At 45.1% G+C, this 25,005-nt stretch overlaps 2 protein-coding genes across 3 annotated transcripts in view; both read left to right on the forward strand.

Moving 5' to 3' along the window:
- LOC108090259 (nephrin) overlaps positions 1-25,005 on the forward strand; it is a 66,694-nt gene that overhangs the window by 9,483 nt on the left and 32,206 nt on the right. For both annotated transcript variants that reach the window (XM_017188867.2, XM_017188866.2), the window contains exons 2-8: positions 5,988-6,335; positions 13,719-13,871; positions 16,256-16,429; positions 18,453-18,606; positions 19,183-19,319; positions 21,464-21,631; positions 21,726-21,857. In XM_017188867.2, the coding sequence (XP_017044356.1) occupies positions 5,988-6,335; positions 13,719-13,871; positions 16,256-16,429; positions 18,453-18,606; positions 19,183-19,319; positions 21,464-21,631; positions 21,726-21,857 (1,266 nt within the window). The remainder of the gene's footprint in view (positions 1-5,987; positions 6,336-13,718; positions 13,872-16,255; positions 16,430-18,452; positions 18,607-19,182; positions 19,320-21,463; positions 21,632-21,725; positions 21,858-25,005) is intronic.
- LOC108090261 lies at positions 22,384-23,749 on the forward strand. The gene has a single exon (XM_017188869.2). It carries the CDS (start codon positions 22,479-22,481, stop codon positions 23,586-23,588), a length of 1,110 nt encoding a protein of 369 aa, XP_017044358.1. The 5' UTR covers positions 22,384-22,478; the 3' UTR covers positions 23,589-23,749.

A 25,005-nucleotide genomic window follows, 5' to 3' on the forward strand; every position in this document is an offset into this window, starting at 1 on the left:
CCTCGTTCCCTGGATACCAAGGCGCGTTTAGCGAAGTAGGGATGCGTTGCGCACTCAGTAACTTGCAGCAAAATGTACTTTACACACATGTCGCAAACTGATGAAGGGGTCAACCCGAAAACAATGGCCAAAAGTTCCCACCGGCGGTTCGCCGCAAGTCAAGAGAGCGAAAGAGGTGGAACTGGAACCCCCAACTCCACGGGTTAATTGAGGCTACTCACCTACGCAACAGCAATTGCGTGTGTTCGGGCCTGGGAATCGGCCAGCAATTAGGGCCCAGAGCAACAGCCAATGTGTAGTACAACTGGCAACAGGTTACACGGCTGTCTCTAATGCTGACCATCCATCCACTTGGCGCTGCAACTGAACCACCGCCACCAACAGCAGCAACAGCAACAGCAACACCACCACTCACCACACTTCACTCGTCAACAACTTTTGCAGCTTCGCAGTTCTCACAGCATTTCAATTGCAGCAGTGGCCAAAAATCCAAGCAAAGTTCGCACTTGTCACGGCGCAAATTCCGCACCAACAACCGAACAACGCACCAGTCATCCAGCCAGCCAGCCACCCAGCCACCCAACCACCGAACCACCCACAACCACTGCACCAACAAAAAAAATGTAATCAACGAATTTGGTGGAAAGCCCCAAAAGTTGAATACTTGCTGGTTGTCGGTCGAATGTCAGGAGTGGCAGCGAAGTAGAACAGATGCGATACATGGGTTAGATGAAATATATTTCATCATTTGTCCCCTTTTAGTTTACTATTTGCAGTGTTTTTAGCATTCGACATTGTTGGTTTTGCAAATTCATTGCGATAGTTAAGTGCTCAGAGTGTTAGGTAGATTTTTGTAGGTTTTATTTAAACTCACAGTTTAATTTATATCCTCGTGTTTTCTAAAAAAATACTAGGAGCATAAATAAATTGTTACAACGAATAAGTTTTATGGGTTTTCATAGTATCAATCACTATAATGTTGCAACGCATTTGTTGTATTGATTTTTAGATTAATTTTGTTTTTTTTTATAAAACTGTTCATTTCATAAATTTGGAAAGCTCGTGTTATGAAAATACTAGTTGCAAAATAGAATGCATAAACTCTGTGGAAAGTAACCTTTAATTTGCCTGATTAAATCACGATTAATAACCGCTGCTGGTTATCACATTTCGATTGCTATTGAAATTGCACAAATATTGTGTTGAGCCAGTCCCACCGACATTTTCGGAATCTATCCAATACCAGTTGCCACAATTACTTCCCGCAAAAGCAGGTTAAACAATTTTGCGACTTAATTGCAGTTTTACAGTCACAGCAGCCTCTCAAACTGCAGGCGGCCCCATAAATGCGAATTTGTTGCACTATTAACAAGAATTTACTCGCTACGCAAGCTGCAAATTATCTAGTGCTGGCTTCTTTTCTGCTCCTGTATCTTGGAAGTTGGTCCTGCGGCAGGACTCGTCGTCCTTGGGTCGGCAGGTGGCGCGAGTGGAGTTGCCAGGACGGCCAGCAGGTGGCGCCAGTTACTTTTACTCGGTTTTAATAACGCTGCCGCCTTGATGATGTTAATAATGTTGCCGGGCGATTACCATTTACGGCGCTTGTTGTTGCCCCTGCCGCAGTTGCCATGGCTGCAGCTCCAGGACGTTGCCGCATTGTTAATGGAGATGTAGCTGCCAGCGGTGCCGCAAAGTGCGGCGAGTAATTGCAATTTGTTGCCCCTGCCGCAGCAATCTAAGTTGGATTCTCATTAGAGTGTTCTGGCAGATCTGCGATGCGTTGCCCAAACTGCCAGCTCCGACTGCTGGCGAATCCTTAATCGAAGTCCTGTCAATTGAAGACAGGACCGAGCGAAACCGCAATAAAGCGAAGCTCCAGCGATTTGCAAATTCAATTAGTTAATCCCCAAATGGGGGAATTCGAGCGCTGATAAGGGGATAAGGAGAAGCACGTAGCCACTGCAGGATGACTTGGCATGTGGCATGCGTCATGCACCAAGCACCGAGTACCATGCACTATGTACCATGCACTATGTACCATGCACCATGCACCATTCACCGTGCAGCATGCAGCATGAAGCATTGTAAAGGCAGCGTCTCTCCGACTATTGTTATATCGTATTTGAACAAACGCTGCCAAATGCAGCAGCCCGAATCGAAAATCGTTATAAAACATTCGCCAGCGACTTCGACTTCGACATCTTGTACTTCTTGCCATGCAAATGCCAGGCACGTTTGCTGACAAGGGGCGTGGCAGCGGGCCGGGACCGAAGCCAAAAAGGATGCGCCGGCTAAAGGTGCCACCGATGTTCGGTTCGATTGATGGTGGCAGCTCTCCGAATTCCGCCTCGAGGTGGAGTCGCTGGAGCGGATGTGCTGCGACAATATGCTGAAGCAGCGCTAATTTTTTCTTATTTTTTTGGCAGCTTACGTGTGGCCACGCCCACCGAAAAGCCAGGAAACACCATAAGACGAGCACCAAGCAAAAAGGACACACAATTTTTGCTTATTTCATTTTATTCATCACCAAAGAAATATTAAAAGGAAGTTTAAGAACTCACAGAGTTGCTTCATTTTTGAAATTATTTTTTATATTATAAACTCCTCTTCTTTATTATCAACTATAGCATATTTTTTTATGATTTCCATATGAAAACCACTGGATGCTTTTCTCTTTTAGTGGCATTATTTTATAATCTGGCTGAAGTGCATTAAAGTGTCATCGTATGGTTTTAAAAGAGTTCAGTGCTTAAAATAGCGCCTTGTTACCTTAATCCATTAATTTTAAGATGTGCAAAAGTTGGAACATGAAACAAGCTTCTGGGGCTGCAAAACTTTACAAGGCTATAAACAAATATTTATAGTTTATAGTTTAACTCAATATTTGTGGATACGTGAAGTGTACTTTGCCAATAATAAAGTGAATGCCATTACAAAGACTTCAAATTATGTTTTCTAAATGAAAAATATTCAATTTTGCTTGAACATAACTTGAGCAAAGATTTAAGCATGAAAACGCTGAAGCAAAGCTTTTATGAATTTTAGATTTTCTTCGGTGCACCATAACCATAAAGCAAACTTAAAGCAGCGAGTGTGTGAGCGGAAATAATAATCGTCAAATTAATACGCGTGGGGAATTTGTGAAGGCTCCTAAACGCTGCTTGGCAACCCTGGCCCGCCAAATCCCGAATACGTGCGAGCATTTAAAGCAAAAACAAATAAAACTTAAGTGCTGCATGTGTGAAAATGTTGTGGGTGGGTTGTTCGGCTGGGGGCTTTCTGGGTGTTTTGGGAATCGGATCCTGGCCACTCTCAGGTGTCTCGCCAGCCTCTGGTTAATCCGATCCCCGGCTGCTTAATCAGCTCCGGCTGGCTTGGCCAAGATAACCGGGCGAAACGAATCTTGAAATCTAGGGCAGCAGAGAATGGGAACTCAGATGGGTGGGGGACTCACATACATCACTCTCACTTGGCCCGAAAAGCGGTCGGGGCCATCAAATTTCAGTCATAACAATAACACTGATAGTCCCCCGCTCGTAAAATAAGACCCGGCCAACCCTTTTTTCTGGGGAGCTGGCCGGGATTTGTTGCTGTCCTCATGCGTTGTTGTTTCATATCCCCGGCTTGGAAAACAATCAAGAGAACGCGACACTAAAAACCACGCACGTTTTGGCCCTCATCCTCGGCCCGAGACACAGAAATTCGACAATGGCACTTGACGTTCCAGGGATTCGAAGGCAAAAGGGAAGGAGGGAGGGAGGGGGGTATGAAGGGGAGGTCAAAGGGCGACGCCTAGAGCATTTAAATCCTTTTCGCACTTTCGCCTGTCAGCCATCCAGCCAGGCAGCCATCCAGCCAGGCAGTCGTTGTTCGGCCTATTGCGCCGTTAGCTTGTTGCGTGTGAACTTCCCTTCCATTTCGACTATTTCCGGGGACCACACTGCGTATGACGTATGCAATGAAGAGGATTTCGGTGGAAGTGTCGCCGGAGTTGTTGGGGCGTCAAGCTTAATTTTCGGCCTCGTCGTTTTTAGTGGCGCATAAGGCCGTAAAATAGGAATTTGCTTTATTAAAATTTTTCGCTTGAAAAATATGAGACAGCGGCGAGCGATGAAAACAACCAAACAGCGAAAATACTGTGGGGGAAAATGGGGTGGTGGTGGAGCCAAGGACTTCTGGGGGTTCCTTGCTCGCACCAGAACGAGGTAAAAATTTACTCAACTATGAACTCCCCAAGCCAAACAAAACCAAGCCAAACCATGTGTGTGTGTGTGTGTGTGTGTGAGTTGTGCGTGCGGGGAAATAGGCAAAAATTTGCGACAGGCCGAAGGTTATGTTGATCCTTGTCTGCTGGGGCTGCTTGGCTTCGAGGATGGCTGCTTGGCTGTTCCTGGCATTCTGGCATCCTGGCAAGGGTTTGCCTTCCCCAGCTAGCTCTTGTCTGAATCTGACAGATGCCAGCCCCCCAAAAGGCCCCTCGTGTAACAACGAAATTTATATAAATTGCCCGTAATGCTGCTGGCTGTTCGACAACAACAACAACAGGAACATCAATCCAGGGGAAAGCGGGAAAGGGGGGAGGGATGGGCAAATTGTTGTTGATTCCCAGCTTGTTCCTTCCACATTCTTTTGCCAAACAAATTATGTACGAAAAAGGCAAAATAATGAAATCGTAAAGAGTTTGGCAACGAATGAGTTCCTAACCCGGCTGCTCTGTGATATTTTTCTTATTTAAAATTCATTTCTGTCCTCCCGCCTCCACCCACTCCAACCCGCCACCCACAAACTCAACCCATCCTATTCCATCCCATTCCATCCCATTCCATCTTGCCCCCTCCTAAATATCCCCCCTTGCAGACATCATGCGTATGCAAATTGCTGGCCATATTAATCATTGCCAGTTGGTAGCACCAGAGCTAAGTTTTATTTTATTTCCAGTTTTTCGCAACGAGAAGCGCCAGCGGGGGAAAATGGGAAAACGGTAGTGGGCTGCCCAGATTTAAAACTGCATTTCGTTGCTTATAAATAAACAGAGTCGCGCGGGCACAAGAAATACTCTCTGCTGGAAAATTTATGAAAGCGCGAATAAAATGCTCGTTTCACGGGACAGCTGTGGGCGGTGCGGGTGATTCGGGGCGGTGCAGAGAGGGGAAGAGTGGTGCGAAATGCTTTTTTCGGGCGGGTTTTAGGACACTAAAAACAAGTGCAGCTGCCTCGGCTGACGACCGTCGCGTTAAATGCTTTTGTTGATTTTAGATGCGCGACTGCCGCGGGAAAAGCCATCTCCCCCTGCACTTTTTGCACCGACCAACTGGCACAATTTAATAGTTTTCGGCGGCAAGAAATGAACTCCACAACTGCAGCAGTCTGCAATGTGTCTTGGCAAACAGACACGGAACACGGACATCGGACAACGGACAACGCGGACAACGGACAACGCGGACAACGGACAATGGACAACGGACACGGATACGGACCACACCCACAATTGGCTTTTGTGGCACGGCAAACGCGCTTTTTCGTTTGGGTCCGGGAAATGTGTTTGTTTTTCATTAAAAAAGAACGGAACGGAGCGGACCGAAGCGTTTCTGGCCAAGTTTTTGCGCAGTTCCTTTTTTAAGGCAGCTGGAAACGGTCAAAGTTCGGCCAAAGGGGCCCGAGGCTCCGGCGGGAAGAGCTTTGCGGAATGTCCTGTTTTATTGCGGTCGGGATTCGCTTTGAGTGGGTTTCGGGCCATGGGCACTGGGTACTGGGAACTGGGCAATGGAAACAGAGAACTGGCCACCGAGATGGCGGACTTTGAGTAAACACATATTTCATAATTCATCATACGGCGCTGCGATAGAAAGTCACGTTTTTAATAGAGGACCGGAATGGAAAGGACGCACAGACCGGAGACAACAAATGGCCGCGAGGACAATTAATTAAGTGCATCGCTAATGAATCACTCTTCATCTCTCTTTCTCTCTCTCTCTCTCCCGTTTTAGCTGTCATCATCCTGGCCAGCGGCCCCGCTCCCGGCCACGCCCAGCAGCAGAAGTTCCGGACCACGCCGCACGACTTGCAGGTCCTCGAAGGAGCCGAGGCCATGATGCGCTGCGAGGTGGCCAACGTGGCAGGAGCGGTCCAGTGGACCAAGGATGGCTTCGCCCTCGGCTTCTCCGCCGTGATTCCCGGTTACCCTCGATACTCGGTACTGGGTGACCGAAAGCAAGGAATCTACAACCTGCGCATCTCGAACGCCTCCATAAACGATGATGCGGACTACCAGTGCCAGGTGGGACCGGCCAGGCTCAACAGCGCCATTCGTGCCAACGCCAAGCTGACCGTCATATGTGAGTATCGAAGTCCTCCATAAATTAGATAACTTAGCTGTTACTAATTAGCTGTATCGAACCCAAAAAGGTTACTTGTGGAAATCATCTCTCAGTTTAAATTTAAACATACGTTCGTTTTGTTTTATACTTTTTACTGGCTGCAAAAACCCTTTTTATTTCCTTTTTTCCATTTTTCTTTGGCTAAAACATATTCCGAAATAACACATTTTCACAACATTTTTTAATATATGCAAATAAATTTTCTATTAAATTTTCTATTATCGAAAAAATCCTCAAATGTTTTTGTGGTATTGTAAAAAAAAACGAATTCTTTATTTGATTTTTATTTACGTTTTTAATCATACATATATATTTGGTATGGTGTGAAGCGTAAATATTTTATTTACGTTTTTAATTATATGCATAGGATTTGGTGTGCAACGTAAATAAACACAAAAAACACAAACTTCATCCATCAAATAAAGAGATCCCTCTTATGTTGATTGAAAGTTCATCATTATTTATCTTGCTAGATAGGTTGCATCAATTTTAATTTGAGTTAAGATCCTTTTGACTGCCATTAACTATTCAGCATGCATCCTAGTGTTTTCCTGTTCAGAACCCCTGAAGCTGCTCACTAGCGTAAAGTAGGAACCTGATCACAAAGTACCAAGCCAAGCACGACGCTCAAGGACACCCTTCGAAAGCCCCCAGTTTGCCACCCACTCAATTCAATTCACCCCTTTTGTCGGGTTCGCCTTTTTCTGGGGGCTGCAATTAATTTAAGTAATAAATACAAATGAATTTGTCACCAGGGGCGCCACATGCACACACACACACACACGTACACACGTACGGTGGCACAAATTCCTGCTGTTTCCCGCTCATTGCACCTATGGTATTCTACTAGTGAAATTTAAATGCGGGCTCCAGTTCTCCCAAAAGCTCCTCCCACTCACCCATTCGACATCCCCCTGGCTGCCAACATTTATTGTCAGCAATTTGCAAAACAACAGCAGCAACAACAAACGGCAAACAGGAGCTACAAACAGCATCACCGAGCTGAGCTGAATTTAGCGCAGTTTATTGCTCCAAGGAGCCAAGTTGGATGGGGGAAAACCAGGGAGAGGGAAAACCAGGGAAAATGTGACTGTATCTCGACTGCAGGCAAAGCGATGTGAAATGAATTCCTTTTTGTTTTAGCCTCTCGTTTTGACTCCTTTTCGGCTGTTGCATTGTCGTCTAGCAATCACTTTGAATGTTCTGCTGCTTCTGCTTCTACTGATGCTGCTGCTGCTGCTTTTGCTTTTGGCATTGCTGTTTCTGTAATTGTAATCACTCAAGGAATTGCGCTACATTTGATGACAGCGATTTTCATTTGGCTCGCCTCGCTTGGTCCTTCCGAGGAATTTTTCCGAGACATCAAGGGGCGCCATGGCTACCACTCTCCAAATATGTAGCATACATTCTTGGGCCAGCATACATTCAAGGCCCACGCACTCGCACACACTCACACACACTAACACACACTCACGCACTCGCACACACGCGCACCTAATGACGTTTGTTTAGTTAATTACGCGCCATGAGCTGTGACAATGCCGATGTGTGTGTGTCGAGTCCTTGAGTAGGAGAAAAAAAATTAAGAAAAAGTACGGAGACTTCAAGATACCCTCAAATATCTAAGGAAACTTTCTTGGGAGCATTATACATCTTAAATGAGTTCGACAAAAAATGTCAATAAATATGCAATAAAAGATGCAACTTTTTATTTTCAAAAACAAAGAAAATATTTAGATTTCTATTATACTTTTTCAATATATTTAATAGGGACAAAGGAAAGAAATCTTCCACTTAGAAGATGGATTCCATATAAATAGGTATTAATTAGTTTAAAGTAAATATATTTATTTGCCTTCTTGAAATTCCATAGTTCCAACATACCCCTTAGTTATACGAATACCTTGTAAAAATAAAATAAAATAAGCAAAAGCCAAGCATAGTTGGCGATGCTGAAGGAGAAGGTGGATTCTGGGGCGAGCTTGTTAGTGACTGCGAGTTGTTGTTGGATCGGCAAAAGGTCGCTATCCACATGGCATGTTTGTCATAATTGTGGATACTTGTGTGAGTCCTGCCCTCCTCGCCACCCACTTACACACTTAGCCCCCCCCTCCCATTCCTCGCATCCCCCACCTTTGTTCTGTAATGGAATCTTCGTCTTGGCTTTCACAGCAAATGACATGTGTCTGTGTCCCCAGTCCAAGGTATTCGGGCATTCCAGTCGGCGTAGGTGTGTGCGTGTGTGGCAGGGAGGCACGTGCTACATTATTGCTGCAATTAGCCCAAGGGAAATGCGGACAAATGCCTAATAATTCAATTAAGTTCGAATTACATTTATTTGATTTATTCCTAAAGGTGACTCCCCGCTATTTATCTGCTGTTTGCATAAACATTGATGTTATTTGTTTAAGGGTATTCGCATAAACGAAATAAATTAAACAATAAGAATATTAATCTTTGAAAAATAACAATAATAAACATACTCTCGATAGAAAAGTCCAGCAGGGAAACAAAACAAATAAACAACAAAATATAGATGCAGGCTGTGTATATAAACTATATATATATTTTCAAACTTTAAAATGCAAAAGAAACTATAAATTAGTTAATTTATCATTTCTTTGGGGTAAACTATTTTATAAAGGATATATATTCACGTACACTTTTTCCCGCGAGATTCTCAGAATGCTATCTCTACTCGTAAGATACGATTTAATTAAAACTTTCCTCAGATAGTTTATTAAAAATTAATAGCACTCACCTTTGTCCTGCCCAAATTAAATTTTCAGACTCCCCTTGCAAAGTTTCTGCAGCAATTTGGTTGTAACGCTGGCCGTGCTTATGTTAAAGTTCCAAAAAATTATTCCGCACTCCCACTACATACACATGTACACACATATATACTGCATATATAGCATATATATATATATATGGGCAAAAATAAACGTGAGGGTGCAATTAGATTATAAGTTTGGCAAATCAAAGAACTTTCGCACACAAAAGTCCACGTGCAAATTTATGGAAATTCCCACAAAATTTTCGCATGCCATTAATTTGGAACACAGGAAAAGAATAGAACAAAAAAAAAATATATAATGGAGCCAAAAACACATATGCCGCAAGGCAGCTGCAGGTTCCGTGTCCATGGCCATGTCGAGGTCCGAATCCTGGAGAGAAAACTTTTTGCCGCTCGGCGGACAATGGCAAGCTGCAAATGGAAATGGAAATGAAACGGAGGCACTTGCCACTGCAGCCTGCCACTTTGGGGCATTTATACATTTCTGAGTACAATGCAGCCCGAATTTAAGTTGGATTTCCTGCCCGGCCAATAGACGCACTTCATTGATTTTCAAATGTCCGCACATTTTTCAGGGGCCCACCCACTTTGCCACCCGCCCTTTGTAATTGAAGTGCAAATGAGGAAAGTTTTCATCCGCCGGCATTCCCGGAAAATATCGCCCAACATTTGTTATGTGAGGCTGACCTTAAAGTCGGTCCACAACGCCTTGGGTGTGACTTCGGGTGTGACTTGGCCCAGTGGCTCAACTTACATCACAGCCAGCCAGCCATCCAGCCATCCAGCCATCCAGCCATCCAGCCAGCCCGTCAGCCAGCTCCCTTGGCCAAAAAGAACAAAAAATTGCCAATTCTTGCCTTCGCCTTGGATTCAGATTGGGATGCAGTGTGGGCGGATGGCTTGGCGGGTGTTGGGTGCTGGGTAGTGGAAAAGGGCTGGAAAGTATTCCGGCGCATAAAACTTTTATGAGGCGTACTATTAGTGGGTTAACCGGGGTGTCGCTGCCCGAGGTGCCAGGGAAAGCTGGGGGAAAAAGCCGAGTGGTCCAGTGTTCATGGCAAATTGCACTTTGTATACTCGCTCGCCAGGAATCCGGCAACTGGAGCTGGTTGGAGCTCAAGCTCTGCCGCTGCCAGTGCCGTTATTGCAGCCATTGTTGCATAAATTATTTGATGCCAGCCAACGGAACACTCAAAGAAGCGCGCTGCACCACCCCCGACCACCCACTCGAAGTCCACCCACGCCCCTTCCAGCCCCACTGTCAGGCGGAGCGCGGCTTATGCATAAAATTTAATCAACATTCAACCTTAACCGAGGCAGCACTTTTTGCCGAAATTTCACCTGATGGGGCCCGAAACTAAACCAGGACACACTAGATAAGCCTTAACTTATTAACTGCAGATTGCTCTCTGCATTTTTTCATAAACTTGGTTCTTAGTGTACCCTCCGTGTCACGATCCAAAATGATTTTACCTTAATTTACCCCCTTACAATTTACAAACATACTATCAAAATAAAGTAAACCAAACAACATAAATGTAGTCGCTCGGGAATAAATTAAAACATGATTTTTAAATGTGGCAAATACAAAATCATTTCCCATTTTGTTGTTATGTATTTCTAAAAACCTTTCTTCTTGATGTATTATTAACTGAAACATATTTTTTGTAGAGAAGTTTTTTATGACTTGTACAAGATTTATTTTCTCAGTTATTTAATAGATTTTCAACAAAACAAGTCTCATTCGATTCCATTCCCACTGAATTTACACCCATGTTAAGCTGCCTTTGTTGGAACAGTGAGCCCTCTCATTGTTCCCCTTGAAATGGCTTCAACTGCTCGTTTGTCAATAATCAAATACAATATGCATACCAATCAACAATGCACATACCCCACGTTCCGATCCACACGCACACATGTGCCAGTGTCTATATAGATATAGATATATCTGATATATCTGCGCAGGATGGCAGGCCACGCTTTGGCATAAATCGAGTTGCATTTGCGAGGACTCGGCGCAAGAAAAATCATAAAATGTGCATATATTTTTTGAGTTTTAACTATGCAGCACGCGCTCACTGCCACACAACCCCTCTCCCCCTCCCGCTCCCCCTCCCCCTCCCGCTCCCCCCTTCCCCTCCCCCTTCCTGGCTGCTCCACGGTGTGCCAAATATTATAAATTTTCAATGCACGTACCGCCCCCGCAAGCCCCCCGCGAAAGTCCAGGGACAAAATGTACAGCCAGCGGTGGCACGGCGACACCAATTTCGGCACACAAAGCCTTTAGTCAAGGTTGCAGCAGGGTGCTGGCTGCCAGCTGCTGGTTGCAGGATGATCTCGGCTTGCCATTGGCGTCTCCTCGGGCAGAAGGATTCCGCGCGGCATAACAAGCAACGCATCCGCGGCCTTGGGAAAGTAAATCGAAAATTTGCCAGTCCACGGCGTATTCTTTTACAGCCAAAGGACGGAGAGTTAATTAAAGAATAATGCAAAGGAGGACCTCTGCTGAAAGACGGGCTTTAAAAAGTGCAACCTGAAAAGAAATTCACTTTAAATGTGGCAAAAATATAATATATTAGTTTGCAAATAAGGTATGCCATTTAATTGTTTTTCCCTGAACAAATATGCAACCATTTTTGACCTTTACTTTTGTGATTGAAAAAGGCTTTTTAAATAAGCCCTAGAGGTTTTGCAAACTGAAAAATGAAATGGGTAGCCAGAAGGCGAATCGAATCAATCAATTAACAAACAGTACCTCGAAAACAAGTCTTTATTTTTCCTCTTAAACAAATTGACGACACTCGTTTGAATAGCAAAGAAAAAATGTACATTAAAGTCATCGCACCTCGGGGTGTGTTTCTTAATAAACCGGAAAATCATCAGCTTTTATGGCTCAATGCCGCCGATGAAAGGAGGAATATTATGCGAGTGGAGGCTGCTGATTTCGAAATCAGATTCATCTATTTGATTTGCTGCATAATAATTTGCGCGGCTGGCGGCGATGGTGAACTAAACTTAATCAAAAGAAAAGGGACACGGCGCTTCTGGTGTTGATTTCATTTGTGTCGCAACAAAAGCAATTACCTCTACGCAGAAAGATGTGGCAGACAAGGCTCAAGCGATCCCACTCCCACCCAGAAAATCCCCTCCTCGAAACCAAGGGACTCCATGTGCGACATTAAGCATTCATTTTGCATGCAACAACTTCTGGAGCAGTTCGCGCAGCAGACGGCGACATATGTTGCATGTCAAATGCAGGACTCGCTAAGCCAACTCCTACTTGTTCCACTTGGGCGGGAGTATAGTAGGTTCCTCCTCCTCCTCTTCCCCCCTGACTCCTCCTTTTTCCACTCGGTGCAATGGCAATGGCAGCCAAACTCCTTCAGGTGGCATTAAAATAATGCACACGTGCACTTAACTTTATCCACGTTCCTCGTTGTTTGTTTCGCTGCACGCTCGTACTTTCGTTGGTTGGGTTTCGTCTGTTTGTTTCAGCATCTGCTGCACTCATGCACCACCCAGGCCGACATGCACCACCCAACACCCAACGCCCAACGGGCACCGCCCACCCACTCGGCACCACCCGGCGTCACTCAGTCATTGTTTTGCCGGTGGCTCGTGTATATTTCAACAGTTTGCCAAGGCATGTCGGCCCAGGCATGCCCCACATGCTCCACCCCCTCACCCCCCTCCCCCTATCCCTTCTTTTTATTCCTCTTGAGCGCAAATATTGAAACTCATATTTGAGCACATTAACGAGGGAACTGCCTGCACAGCGAAAAAAACAATGCTGTTAAATTGTAAAGCCGAATCTCAAATTCTGTTGAAGGCAATACGAATTCTAATTTATAGGTAAATAAATTCGGTTAAGATCGATATGAACAGCTATAAAATGTAGTTCTGAAATTTTAAATAAATGAAAAGGTCAAATTTTCTTTTAAATATATATAAACTTACTTATTTCTGCAGTACCGCACTCCCACTAAATGTAGAACCTAAATCTATTTATTATTTATCTATTTATAGTATTTGAAGCCTTGAATATTTTATAATGTTGATAATAAAATAAAAATCATAAAAACAGTTGAAAAACCTAATAAATTCAAGTATAAACATATAAGGTATGACAATTTTGCGAGTGGACCAGCAGATGTGGCTGTTGAAGTGGGTGGTTAACAAGGGCGGAATGCTGCGTTCTTGGCGCGTTCTTCCCGGTTTCCCGCACCACCCATCCACCACTCCATCCAGCTCCCCAATTGTGACTGCTGGTGTTTCTGTTTCTGCATCGGCGGCCATTCAACCTGGGCCTTCAACAACAATGTCGTCTGTCGCTGTCGCTGTCGCTGCATACACACAATGCATTAGGCAGAGGCACGCCCACTGCGCCCACGAAACGTCCTGTAATGCCATTGTTGCCCCATAATGAGCAAGGATTCCCTGGCAGCCATTAGCTTTTGTTTCGAGCCCCCTCTATCCCCTCCACCCCCCTGAACTTCCTTTGTACCCCGTTCTCTAATCGGTTCTCCGACTGTTTCTCCTTGCAGCTCCGCCAGCCTCGATCGAGATCAAAGGTTACAGCCACAATTCCAAGGTGGAGGTGCGCGAGAACCAGGACCTGCAGCTCAAGTGCATCGTGGCCAATGCTAAGCCGGCGGCTCAAATCGTCTGGTACCGCGGCAACGTCGAGTACAAACCAGGTTAGTAGCAACTGAGTCGTTAAATTTAATGATTGAAGCCGCCGCTAAAGTAGCTTTTATCACGCACCTGTCACTAAGTAACCGCTGGTCCGCTTCAGCATTACTTTTTACGCGCTTAAAAAAGTAGCAAGGAATAACTAAGAGGAGAAAACATTTTTATGCCCCTTTTCTTTATATAAATTCACAGTTTTAATGGTGACGTAATGAAGCTTTGAATTTATATAGAATAAATTTGCATTACCTGACTAAAATTAAGAACAACAAAGTCACTTTGGAATTTAAATAAATGGTACTGTACATAAGTACAAATTTCATGTTGTTGATTTTAACTCTGCAATCAGGTTGATAAACAACTAAATATTACGCTTTGACTCGTTAAGAAATAACAATCAACAATCCAAGAAACACGTAAGAATATATATAACACACTAAGCAAAGGTAATAAAAGAAACTAATAATGTTTTATAACAGAACCTTACCCATATTCCGAGATGAGCTATCCCAGCGATATTAAACTGCCTAAAACAACATAGGTTATGCGAACATAACAATATACATTTTCTTTTAGAAGGCATTATGCAGAATACAAAAAGTGTAAATGGGTTTTGGCCAGGCCCTTTTTAGCCGGGATAAGTGCGGCTGCGGATGCGGATGAGCAGGCCGGACTGGAGAACGAGATGGGGACGAAGGGCAGTGCAGATGGAGATGGGCAAAGTGACGCCTGTCAACCGTTTGGCCATCGCACATGTGAGATGATGGAATGGGAAGGGGAAGGAGGGAAGGACAGAGTCCGCAGGATGCGAGGGACTCTGACAGGATGCGGGGGTGTAGGGGAAATGAACGTCGACTTTCGGCCTGATGACGGTGCTTAAATAATAATTTTATACTCCAACAAAGCGCCGACTGTCGATGTTCGGCCCTTATCTGCCCTGTGGTCCGCTGTTCTGTCCTCTCCTGTCCAGAGTCCTGGCTGCAGGATCCAGGATCCAGTGTTTTGTGCCTTGTCATTTAGCCGCTGCTGCTGCTGGGCAGTCAGCAAATTGGAAAACAGAGCTGCTGGAAAATATGGAAAAATGCAAATGTCAATGGGGAAATGGGGTCGTGGGTTCCGTGGGCGAGCAGCCCATCACACGGCGCTTAGCCGCCTTCACGACTTTTAATTTTCATAATGATTATGGCCCCTGCAACCGTACATGGGTTGGTTGCTTGGTTGCCCCTTTTTTTTGGGTGGCGGATTTTCCGCTCCTTTCCCGCCATTTGGCCAGTAACGAAATCATTTTAGCACAACTGGCGCGTTAAAAATGCTTAAAATGTGAAACGCACGGCGACAGCGACGATGATGATGATGGAAATTTTTCGGGTAAACATATAAAAAAACAACAAGGAAAACAAAAAGAACAACGAAAACAACAACGCAGACCAGGAAGAGGAAAGAAAATTCGCAAAGCGGCGTTAAAATGTAGGAAAATCCGCAAGGAAATGTGGACAGCGGAAGGAAGCTGCATGATGAATTATGTTTATGACGCAATATGTTGCGGCAGCAACTCCGGCCGGACCCCGAACCCGATTCCACCCTCACATCCGCATCCGCATCCGCAGCCGTAGATCCTGGGGTCCAGTTCGGTCTGGGGTCTTGTATCATTTGCAAGCTGTCAGGGGCGTGTGTGTTTGTGCGGTGGGTACGCGTAAATGGCGGTTAATGTGGGCAGACGGCCATCTTGGTGATTACCCCCAAAGCAGAATGGTGGTTCGTCGGTGGTGCTCCACCACCACCCCCACGATAGTTGGGCGGCTGGGGCACATTTTTTAGGCCACACTTTGCGGCGCAGATGAGGCTCGTTCAAAATTTATAACTGAAAATGATGTCACAAAATGCTCTTGCTGGTGCGGAATTGATGGGAGTTGAGAAATACTTATCTCCATTTCGCCAGGCTGTAAACTTTGGGACTGTCTTGTCGAATGCAGTAAATACCAATCGATTTGGCTGGTTTTTGCAAATAAAATATTTATTCCAAGGCATACGATATTAATACAGAAAGTTTTTTATAATCAACTTAATTTTCAAGGATACGGAAATTTCCACAATTGATTTTCGAAGTTGAAAACAAAATTAATAAACCTTGAAATGGAACCATAAAATTTAATTTGGTATAAAACAAAAAAAAAAAATATGTCGTATATTTGAGTAAGTTGTTTAGAGAGCTCTACATTCAAAGAACAAAATAGCAATACTTAAGATTTTAAAATACATATAAAAAGCATCACAGCAATTTAAAATACTTTCAAGTTTATTTAACTAGATATAATTCACATCAGTTTTGACAAACATTTTAAGCTTTAAGCAAACACCTGTTAATTACGGCATATTGTTGCTTTCCCCGCAGAAAAACGCGAGGACGTCGTGGAGGAGTCCACTGCCAAAAGGTTCACCACCACCTCGAGTCTGAAGTTGAAGCCAGGACCCGATGACGACTACACGGAGTACACGTGCCAGGCGAAGCACAAGGCCCTTTCGCCGGACATGCCCATGCGGGCCACCGTTCAACTGTCCGTGTTGTGTGAGTAGCTTCTCAGCCTTCTCCTCCCCCCTCGCCATCTGTTTTTCGGGAAGCTCCGAGTTTTTCGGGGTCCTTCCCCACGGTCCGAAAATCCGGCAATCGGAGGGGTCACGCGGGTGACCTCATTAGCCGGCTCAATTTGCTATACAATTGAACGTATCTGCATGTGGTGTGAGTGTATGCATGTGTGTGCGCGTATGTAAGTGTGTGTGTGTGTGGGGAAGTCCCCAAAGAAGAACAGGCTGCCACATCTGAAGGCACTTCAAAAAATCACAAATCACTTTGCTACTTAGAGAACAGTATAGTTCCTAAAGCACCTTTTTAAATTAAAATAAAATAGCTTTAGAAATATAATATCTGTTAAAAAAAAAAAACAGTTAAACTAAAACCAAACCTCCTGAAGCATTTTCCATGAAGAACAATTTTAATATTTTTAACATTATAGAGATTTTAGAATATTTCGATATTAGTTTGTATTCAGTTCAATTAATGTGGGTTCTCTTGACTTTTTATTGGCTTCTAAATTAACACCAACATATTTGCAATAAAAAGGCATTTAAAATCGCTTTTACATAAATCAACGTTATGCAGATTTTAGAGCAATGACCAATTTATTTTTTCTTGCAGTGCTGGCAGTGAATTTTTTGCGGCAGTATCCGTTGGCCTGGCCCAATGCGGATGCCATTTGCCATCACGGCCGCTAATTGCGCGATTCGGGCGCGTATTAATTAGTTTTTAAATTCTAATGTGCCGCGCAGCTGCCACTGCCAATGTGAATGTGAATGGTAGATGGTAGATGCTGGATGCGAAATGCGAAACGCAAAATGCGAATTGAGAATTGAGAATTGCGATGCTGCACGGGAGCGCGAGCCATTACGAATGCCAAAAGTCCTCTTAATGCTTGTTGCCGTCGGCAGTGGTGGCACTGGTGGTGCCGCTGGTTGCCTCCAGGCACCTGAAAAATCCATGGGCACATCCGCCATACGATGGCAATGGCAACTGCTCCACCTGCACGCACATTCAAATTAATTATGTTTGTTATTTATGCATAGGCAGCTGGCAAATGGCGGCCCCAACTGCCACAGTTCGTTGGCCATTTCCAACGAGCCCGTTGCGATGTAATTGGCAAAAAAAAAATATTCGAGTTGCGAGTTGCGCTATCTACGAGTTCAGGGAGCGGAGAGGGGGGTCGGATGGGGGAATGGGAACGGGATTTATCCCCTTTCATTTTCCCTTCCTGCGGTGGCTTAATTATGGCGCTATTATTGCATCCTCACTGCCTCATCTCGAATCTGCTCGTACAATATTTCAAGTGATTTTAATTTAATTTTTCGTTGCATGCCTGCAGGGGTTTTCCATGTGCATTACGTGTCTGTGTGTGCATGCATGTGTGTGTAGAGTGTGTGTGTGCGTAAGGTGTGTGTGTGCTTGGCAGCTTTTATGGCTCACCTGATTGCTGCTGTTGATTCAATACGGTTGACCGCTTGTCAAATTGCGATAAAGAAAACATATTACTGGCCCAAAGCTGCTGGATAAGAGTTAATGTTTTGCCAAAGCTTCCCCATGGAGTATCGATGGCCTGTTCGTCTGTTTTTGTCCCTTTTCTAGTTGCCACCAATTATATTTCATCCGCCAATAATTCCGAAATGTGTTTAACACGAAATGTCGCTGCTTTTTCCACTGCTTTGTGGCATTTTACACTATTATTAATCGCCCAGAGCAACGCCCAAAACAAGCGAAATTACCAACGCCGCCAATTGTGGGCGGAAAAAAAGTCGAAATCGGAAAATAATGCATATGACCGCATAAACGATTTGCATGCAAACACTTCAATTAAAAACTGTTCGAATTTAGCTGCATTTGCACACATATGCGCTCCCCGCACTTTACTGTAGTGTAAATTGAATTTATTTGCGGACAGCAGTTGCAATTAAATATGCCAACTGTAAACACAACAAACTGCCGGCATTCAGTTCACTTTTTCAAACCTGGCTTTTCCCCTTCCCATTTTCTAATCCCGCAGATCCGCCGGGTCCGCCATATATCGAGGGCTATTCGCCGGGGGAAACTCTTCGTCGTGGCCAAACTGTGGAGCTCATGTGCCGGAGTCGCGGCGGCAATCCGCCTGCCCAGCTCATCTGGTACAAGAACGGATCCCAGATACGAATGGCCTACAGGTAAGATATATCAATTTTTAATTTTGAGTATAATTTAAGTAGTAGTAGTTTTAAATCCACAAGCTCAGTAGCGAACTTAAGAAATTAAAGCACAATCAGTTCACTTACTTAATTTATTTTGAGTTTTAATGATTTATTAAATAATTTCCTTAATATATAAATCTTCTTTGTTATTGAATTACTTATTTAAAAGAGCTTTAAAAACCTAAGGCATTCTTAGTTATAATTTCAGCTAATTAATTTCACATGTCTCATTTTTTTCCAATTATTAAACAATTAGTTGCCAAAGTTGTTTAAACGTGATGATACGTTTTATTTTTCTGATTAGTTTTATTCAGTTTTTTATAAAAACATAAATGCAGTCAAATCTAGCATTTAAAAATATTTTGATTTTATTATTTAGTTTTTAATGGACTTAATAGTCGCATGTTAATAACATTACTTGTAGATAGCTAAGATATAAAATTAATGTTGTTTAGTCTCGTGAATTTGATTTCCTAAATCAGTTTTTGCTGGACAAGGGTACTTCTCAAATTTCTAGCAAATGGGCTTAATGTGCTATGGATTTTTTCACAGGACCGCTGGCCGACTGTCCGAGAACATCTACACCTTTACCGCCGAGGCGGGGGACAACAAGGCGCGCTTTCGCTGCGAGGCGAGCAACGTGATGTCGCAGAATCCGCTGAAGGCGGAAGTGGAGCTCTCTGTGCTGTGTAAGTCGAGCTCCGAATGAATCATCGAGGCTCCAGATTCGAGATTCGAGACTGAGTCTCCAATTTGCGCCGCTTAATTGTGCGTTGTTCATATTTATGTATGCAGCCCGTTCTGAGTAGCATATCAGGTTCAATGGCTGCCTAGATTACAGACAGAAATGCGGGAGGGGGAATCGGAAAGTTAAGAGCGGGAACTCGGTGATGTGGGGATTGGATTGTGTCAACAGCCTGGCTTGGCTGCGATATATACTCCGAAATCCAGAGAGCCAGCAGCTCTTGGCAGGCGACTTGCACACAGATGTTGAGGGATTGAAGCCCCGGGATGGAGTCTCCCCGAAATAAGCCTGGCAACTCGGTGGCTCGGCTGGCTGGCTGGCTGTTGCTTTCTTTTGCAATTAAGCTTAAGTTTGCACTTTGAAAGCCTCTCCAGTCTTCGTCCCACTTGGCTTTGTCAAATCAAGCAATGCAAATTCTTTTCAAGTGCCAAATAGCGCAGGGCTCCTTCCCCATCCCCTCATTCCACCAAACTCATCTCCATTCTCTGCAGCTTGTTAGAGTTACAACAATTGCAATCAGGCACACAAAGCCGACGGGCGGAGCGACGCGGTAGCAAAGTCGTTAGCGACACTTGGACGAACGGACCAGCAAACATTTGCATGCCACATCCCCCATCCTGCAATCCTCAATCCACCGCTACTTACCATCACGTGTCTCGCCTCACATGCAAATGGATGAGGCGGTCGCCAACGCGGCGTATGCGCGATATTTAAATTCAAGTGCCCGACAGTCCGCTGAAATTGGCATCTTTACCTGAAGCGGGCTTTAAGTGCGTGAAGGCCTCGTGCTCCGCGTCGTCGCTAAGGCAGAAACTCGTTTAGCTGGCAGCTCGCAGTTTATGCGCATACCAATCAAAGTGCCATTGCCATACAGGTCAGGCCTGCCCACTCCAACCCACTCCCAGTACCGCCCACTCCGACTCCCTCGGAACACTCGGTCCCATCTTGCCCCAATAAGTATGCCACATTGAGTGGCCAGCACAAACGAATACAAGAACAGTCGCGAGCTACCACTGCACTTGAAAAAATGTGAGGTAACTCTGGTAATAAGAAGTGCAGAAAGTCTTTAAAGATTACAGAGTTATTCGTTACAGTTTAGCTTTCCCATTTCATTTATCTCATTATAAATTTATTTATTTATATCCGAATTGTTTAAGAACTCATCGGAAAATAGGGTTGCTTTATTAAATTATTGAGGATTTCAAAAACAATTCAGAATATACATATTTATAAGCTAACTGGGAATACTATGTAGTATGTTGTACGAGAATTGAAGATAGTTCGGCTTAGTGTATCGGATAGATAGCAGATGTGGCCTCAGCTGGCGGAGCGGGCTCTTAGCACACGCATTATTTATGTATAACGAATGTGGAACAACAAAACTGAAGACGTAGCAGGAATACAGTCGGCATCAGCATTCTTTTGCCCCGCACGAATCCTCCACAAGGAGTGGGTGTGAGTGTGTGTGCCCGGAATGAAGATGTATGGCCAAGACGGACCGACGAAAGATGCGAGAAGTTAAGAATTCATAATGTTTATTTATATGCGAAACATATCGAGTCGAAAGTTTCGTATTCCCCGCGTGCCTAGTCCCTGCCCAAAACACAAACTTAAACACAAACTCAAACCCAAACCGAAAACCAACCCGAAGACAACGCTGCGTATGCGTAATGTATGCACTTATCCATCAAAGGAGCGGCAGCTGCAGCTGCTCCTGCTCCTGCTCTTGCCACTGCCACTGCTGCTCCGCTTCGATGGCATTAGGTAATAGCTCCGCAGACGGACGGACTGTCAGTCACTCAGTCATCATTTGCATGGAGGCGGCATCAGGAGCCGACACACACACAGCTATGCCTCCCCCGAGCTATTAGGGAATAGGGATCGGGGGTAAGGGGAACTTCGTAATCGGGCTGACGGATAGGAGACACCGCTCGAGTGTGGCTGCCAGGAGCTGGCTTGCCGCAAGCGAGCTCGCCACATGCCTATTATATATTAATGCCTCCTTCATTATGCGGCCGCGGGAGCCAGTAACTGAAATCAGCCCACAAAACCTTCACCTTCTCCTCCTCGTTCTCCATTATTCCCCAGTTGCACCCACCCACGTCACCGTTATGGGACCCACCGAGGCGCGAGTCGGCGATATCGTGCCGCTGACGTGCACCACCGCACCATCGAATCCGCCCGCCGAAATCAAGTGGATGGTGGGTGGCCGCCAGGTGCGCAACGCCACCTCAAAGACGATTGTCAGTCCTGAAGGTAAGTGCTCCATGTGACACGGAGTGTCCTCCCTCCTCCTACCTCCCACCTCCACCTGTGACTAATCCATTTCCATCTCTGTCTGTCATCGCAGGCGGTTGGACGACCACCTCGAACATCACCGCCACAGTGGAGCCGAACAAGCGCTCGCTGGTCGCCATCTGCCACGGACTCAACATGCAGCTGACCGAGAACGTGGTCTCCACCCACACGATCAACGTGCTGTGTAAGTAGTACTGGGGAAAGCTGGGAATTAAATATTTATCTGGATTCTCGGAACAACAATGCCCAACGCCCAAAGCCAAGCAGGGGAAATCGTTATGAATTGAGTAAGGGATAGAAATGCCACATTCTGCAGGGTTTTATTTATTTATTTGGGAGAAGTATAATCAACATGTTTTTATTCGACAAAAATAGCGTTTTCCATAGGGTCGATTTACCTTTCTTTCAGTTGATATAAAAACGAGTACTCTATTATTATTATTGATTGAATGCACATGTAGTACTTTTTACCCTGGCTTAAAGAAATTCTTTTAGAAAAATACTTCTTTAATTAAACGTAAACATATTATGGTAAGAAAAATAGAAAGCAGTAAACATTTTAAGGATTATTGTAGTGAAATTCTTCCGATTAGGAATGTATTATATGTTTTATATAAACATAAAGAATTACTTCGCATTAGCCTTTGCTGTTATGTTGCTGAAGAAAACATTCAGCTGGCTTTGAATATATGATAAAGTAAGCCTTCAAAAACCGATCTTAGTTAAGTTTTATTCGCCCTACATTTCGGTGACAAATTCTCGATATAGCTGCTAGTTTTATTTCTTGATATTAATATTCTCGACAATGGCTGAGTTTCCGCTCTGCGTGTCCTGTTCGGAGAGGGAGTTGGCCCGCTTGACGGCGGAGGAGCTGTCGATCTCCATTCGGAAGGATAGTAAGCTGAAGAAGCCGGTCAGGGCGAAGCCCAAGACGGTGATCGGAGGTCCGCTGATGGCGAACCGCATGAAGATGTGGCGCCAGCACCGCGAGCGGGTGAAGGAGGCGATCAGCAAGGTGGACGCCGAGGCTCCAGCTTTCCAGGCGGCCCGGATCACCGGGGTGAACAATCTGCGGGACGAGGCGCAGGTGTTTATGAGGCGCACCAAGGCGAACATCCAGCTGCTGGTGGAGATCTCGCGGACGATGCGCACCCACGGAGCCATCAATCCGTTTCGCTACGAGGTGGTGCACGCCGTCTCCTCCATTCCCATCGCTTTGCTCGGATTGGAGCGACTGGAGCGGGATAACCGCGACTTCGGAAAGCGCATCATGGAGGTGCACAGCGAGGTGGACTCCGGACTGTCGGACAAGCGGATGCTGGAGGGCAGGAGTTCGGCTCCCTCGGCTCCGCTGGAGTTGCCTCCCCAGGCGATGGCCAAGTACGAGGCGTTCAACATCCCGCTTCCCGAATCCGATGCAGAGTTGCGGCGCCTCTTTAGACCGCGAGTCTACTTCGACATCTATCTGAAGGATGCACGTCCGCTGGGAAGGATTGTGGTGCAGCTGTACACGGAGGCAGCTCCGCTTGTGGTCCTGCAGCTGATCAAGTCCTGCATGTGCAACCAGCACTCCAAGTTCCTGGTGAAGCGACTCTTTCCGAATCTCTGGCTGGAGACGGATCTGCTGCTGGCCGCAGAATCGCCGCTGAAGCAGCCATTGGAATACGATGCCAAGGTGATCGACCACGGGGCATCCAGCTACGTGTTGTCCTTCAGCAAGGCTTACGTCAAAGGATTCACCGACCACCTGTCCTTTGCCATCTCGTTCAAGCCGCTTACCGTGGTCAACGGATCCCGGGTGGGATTCGGCCGGATTGTGAAGGGCAGCAAGATTTGCGAGTGCATCCAGAGCTACGGCACCAAGAACGGCAAGCTCAGTCGGGGTCTGCTCTTCACCAGCTGCGGATTACTGTAGTTGGCCCTGCAGCTGTGGCACCCCGTAAATTGTTAACATGTGTTCGAAATCCGTGATGTCGATGTTGGTCTTTACAAACAGTCAGGTTCGAAATCGCCTTTTAAAAACGATAAACAAAACATACATGGCTTAAATAAATACAAGCATTTTTGGAGATCATACTTTTGGGTTTAACAGTCGGTTTATAGTTCGCCTTTTAAAAACAATATACATGATTTAAACTCATTTACTTTATCAATAATTTTCATCCGATAAAGAAGTTAACTGCACAACCGAATTGTTTCCTAGTGTATAATCAATTTATTTTGTTTAGATTTTTAGGAGCGGTTCAATGGTTACTTAGCAAGTAAATTTTTTTAAGCAGTTATTAAGTTTCCACAAACAGAAACACTTTTGAACAATTCTATTTAAATTATTTGCGTAGATCAAGTGGCTTACAATTTGTTTCTTAATTATGTCAACATTCATTACATGAACGAAAGTTGAATCATGCTGAAATTCATTTAATTTGTGATACGTGAGATGGTAGCTCTCTTCGAAACAACTTTTCCGTTTCCAGTCCGTTTTAGTGCCCAGTGAAGGTCCAATTGGATGTACGCATCCTTGACACCACCCCCTCCTCCTCTCCGTCGCCGCAGAGTGACACTTCTCCGCCTGGCGACAACTGCAAGTGTCTTAAACTCCATTATCCGATGTTCGGTGTCACTCTTCATTTGACTCAATTATAAGCGAGGGCAGGGACAAAAAACACGCAGCAGAAAATAGACTGCGAGGACTTCAGGATAACTGGATGGCGGCATTGCGGAATTCCGGGAAAGATGAAAGGACTGACAGGCAAAGTCACTCGATAACAGGTCGAGTGGGGTAGTAACTAAGCTCCAGTTCGGAGCTTATTAATATTTGCGATTTCTAGTTTCGGCTTATCCATCGCAAGCACTCATCCCACCGACAACGGCATCTCCACCATCCCCTCCCCCCTCGTCCCGAACGTTGGATGTCCTTTGTGAGCGCTCTCCTGCAGCGCTAATTAATTTTTCTGACCAACATCACAGAAAAAGAAGAGCTGAAGGAGGGGGGAGTGGTGCGTTGGGGGGATTTACATTTATTACCCACACCATGGGAGCTGGAAATGACTAACAGACCCCCAAGGTAATGAGCCAGCCACCCAATCAAGGACGAAACGATGGTGTGTGCATGGTCATGCCTTGAGGATGCGGACGCCCTGCGGATATTTTTACTTTATGCGCGGCAAATTAAATAATTTTAATTTTTATTGTTCGTCCGCTCTTGGCAGCCCGCTCTCTGTCTCTCTCTTTTCTGGCGAAGGACCCAGCGGTGGGTCCTAGTCAGGACCGTAGTCCGCGAGTCCAGAGTCCTTTGCTGTTATTGTTGTAGGCCATAATTTGCTGGCTCGTGG

The sequence above is a fragment of the Drosophila ficusphila genome, unplaced genomic scaffold, assembly GCF_018152265.1.
Source record: "Drosophila ficusphila isolate 14025-0441.05 unplaced genomic scaffold, ASM1815226v1 contig_414, whole genome shotgun sequence".
Taxonomy (NCBI): domain Eukaryota; kingdom Metazoa; phylum Arthropoda; class Insecta; order Diptera; family Drosophilidae; genus Drosophila; species Drosophila ficusphila.